Source organism: Protomyctophum bolini (assembly GCF_963924005.1).
Source record: "Protomyctophum bolini genome assembly, chromosome: 3".
Lineage (NCBI taxonomy): Eukaryota > Metazoa > Chordata > Actinopteri > Myctophiformes > Myctophidae > Protomyctophum > Protomyctophum bolini.
The window spans coordinates 33,122,548-33,124,960 of NC_137864.1; the positions used below are offsets into that span (position 1 = coordinate 33,122,548).

Here is a 2,413-nt window from a genome sequence, read left to right on the forward strand (position 1 = left end):
CTGAAAGCTCAAAATGCATCACAAAGCGACACATTTTGAGCTGGATATATACATTATATATAACTCTGGACCCTCTATCGATATTGCAGAGATAAAATCCCCAAAAATTGGCCAATAAGTGCATTTTATGTGTGGTGGAGGGCTCAGAGTGCCCACCGGGGAAAGTAGTCTTGACTAGTGGTTGGACGTGGTCTTCGTGATGAAACGTATAATTATGAAGTTCCTCTTTGTGCTTTTTATGCCCTGCCCGTATATGGAGATTCCAGTACTCTCCCCAAGCTGATTGGTTGAAACACTTGCCCTTATATGGAGTTCCCTGAACCCTTTCAAGCTGCTGCGTCATCGATATCTTGTTATTCTATAGTGTAGTCCAGAGCACTGGTGTAGTCAATGTCTTAGGTCATTTCCTTCCAAGATGCCAATACAGTGCAGCAGTTGCTCTGAAAAGCGCGCGGCACTGAGACGTCCAAAGACCGGCCATTCACTGTGCAAACAGTGCTTCTTTGGCGCCTTTGAGGAGGAGGTGCATCAGACCATTGTGGCGGCGAGGCTCTTCAAACATGGAGAGACTGTAGCGATCGGCGCCTCGGGCGGAAAAGACTCTACGGTGCTGGCGTACCTAATGAAGACACTAAACGGGCGATACAGATACGGACTCAATCTCGTGCTGCTCTCAGTGGACGAGGGAATCTCGGGCTACCGGGACGACTCCTTAGAGACGGTGAAGAGGAACCAGCGGCAGTACGACCTGCCGCTAAAGATCGTGTCCTATGAAGAGATGTACGGCTGGACCATGGACGCTATAGTGAAGCAGATTGGAGTGAAGAATAACTGCACGTTCTGCGGCGTGTTCAGGAGGCAGGCGTTGGACAGAGGAGCCATCATGCTCAAAGTGGATAAGATATGCACAGGCCACAATGCCGACGACGTGGCCGAGACGGTGTTGATGAACGTGCTGCGAGGGGACATTGCACGCTTGCGCCGCTGCACCGCCATATCCACGGCCTCTGAAGGCAATGGCGTTGTCCCGCGCTGCAAGCCCCTCAAATATGCCTACGAAAAAGAGATTGTGCTCTACGCTTACTTCAAGAAGTTGGACTACTTCTCCACAGAGTGCGTTTACTCGCCTAACAGCTATCGCGGACACGCTCGTACCTTCCTGAAGGACTTGGAGGCCGTGCGGCCTAGCTCCATAATGGACGTCATTCACTCTGGTGAGAACCTGTCGGTGAAGGAGGGGGTGAAGATGCCGGTACAGGGGACTTGCAGTCGATGCGGCTACATCTCTAGCCAGGCGTTCTGTAAAGCCTGTGTGTTGTTGGAGGGTTTGAACCGAGGGCTGCCTAAGTTGGGCATTGGAAAGCATCACCACCTCCATGACAAAATCCTCAACCAACAGCCTCTGACCGAAAAGGAGGAGAGGAAGTTGAAGGCTATTGACTTTTGAGATTTATCGGGAACTTTATTTATATAATATTTCAATAAAATAAATACATAAATAAAAAGTAATGGCACACCACTTGGCCACCACTTATTTTGCTAACTTAAAAGAGATGATTGCAATATTTACTGAGAATTAAAGACCCCTAATTTGTTATATTTTATTGTATAGGCAGTAGGCAGTGCAAACTCATGCTAAATGTTTAGAATGATATGTATTTATTACTCTAGGTTTATCTTAACATGTCTTAATGGTGAGACTATGTTCCCAATATAATTTCGTTTTTTGTATTATATTATTATAAATGCATCTTATAGAACAAAATGTATATACTCCAGAATTAATCAAGAGTTACTGTGTCTCTCCTCAGTTCAATTGATGAGATGTTGACCACACAAATAACATAAAATATAAGTGTTTGACTTTCTGTATAATAAAGTAATCAATCAATGTGTGACGAAGCACATTTCTATGTTTTTCTGCTTTATTTTCCATATCCATGTTATTGTTTATGAAGAGAAATGTAACGTGTGATGCTGATTTCTTTAATAGATAGTATTATTCTCTATTCAGTTTATCCACAAGAATGGTAATGGGCCTGTACAGGGGTGATTGACAGCTGTCACTGATTGATGGCAACACCCACACTAAGGTTTCATATGGAGGGAGTGGCACACAGGGAACAGGGGGAAAACTGCAAACAGAGGTGTAGGCCTACACAGGAGAGAGGAGCTCCAGGCGCCAGATACAGTTTAATTCATAAGTAGAAGTATTAACGTAGTGTCTGCAGCCGAAAAGAAGGACCGTCGAGGCCATCGGGAGAAGTGGTGAATCGGTCATAGTTTGGATTAACCGTTGCCGGCGAGCGTGTTATGTGGCGGAGCCGGTGCTAATGGTGAGCTCATTCCAAACTTTTCTGCTGGGATTGTGACTATAGGAGTACCCCAAACCCAACGTTTTTCGTTGGATTAT

General features: G+C 45.4%; 1 protein-coding gene across 1 annotated transcript; it reads left to right on the plus strand.

The window, feature by feature from the left end:
• Window positions 1–415: 415 nt before the first annotated feature.
• LOC308311658 (cytoplasmic tRNA 2-thiolation protein 1-like) lies at window positions 416–1,447 on the plus strand (the record flags this gene model as incomplete). Its single annotated transcript, XM_080758439.1, has 1 exon — window positions 416–1,447. One exon carries the CDS (start codon window positions 416–418, stop codon window positions 1,445–1,447), a length of 1,032 nt encoding a protein of 343 aa, XP_080614565.1.
• Between the last annotated feature and the right edge of the window lie 966 nt (window positions 1,448–2,413).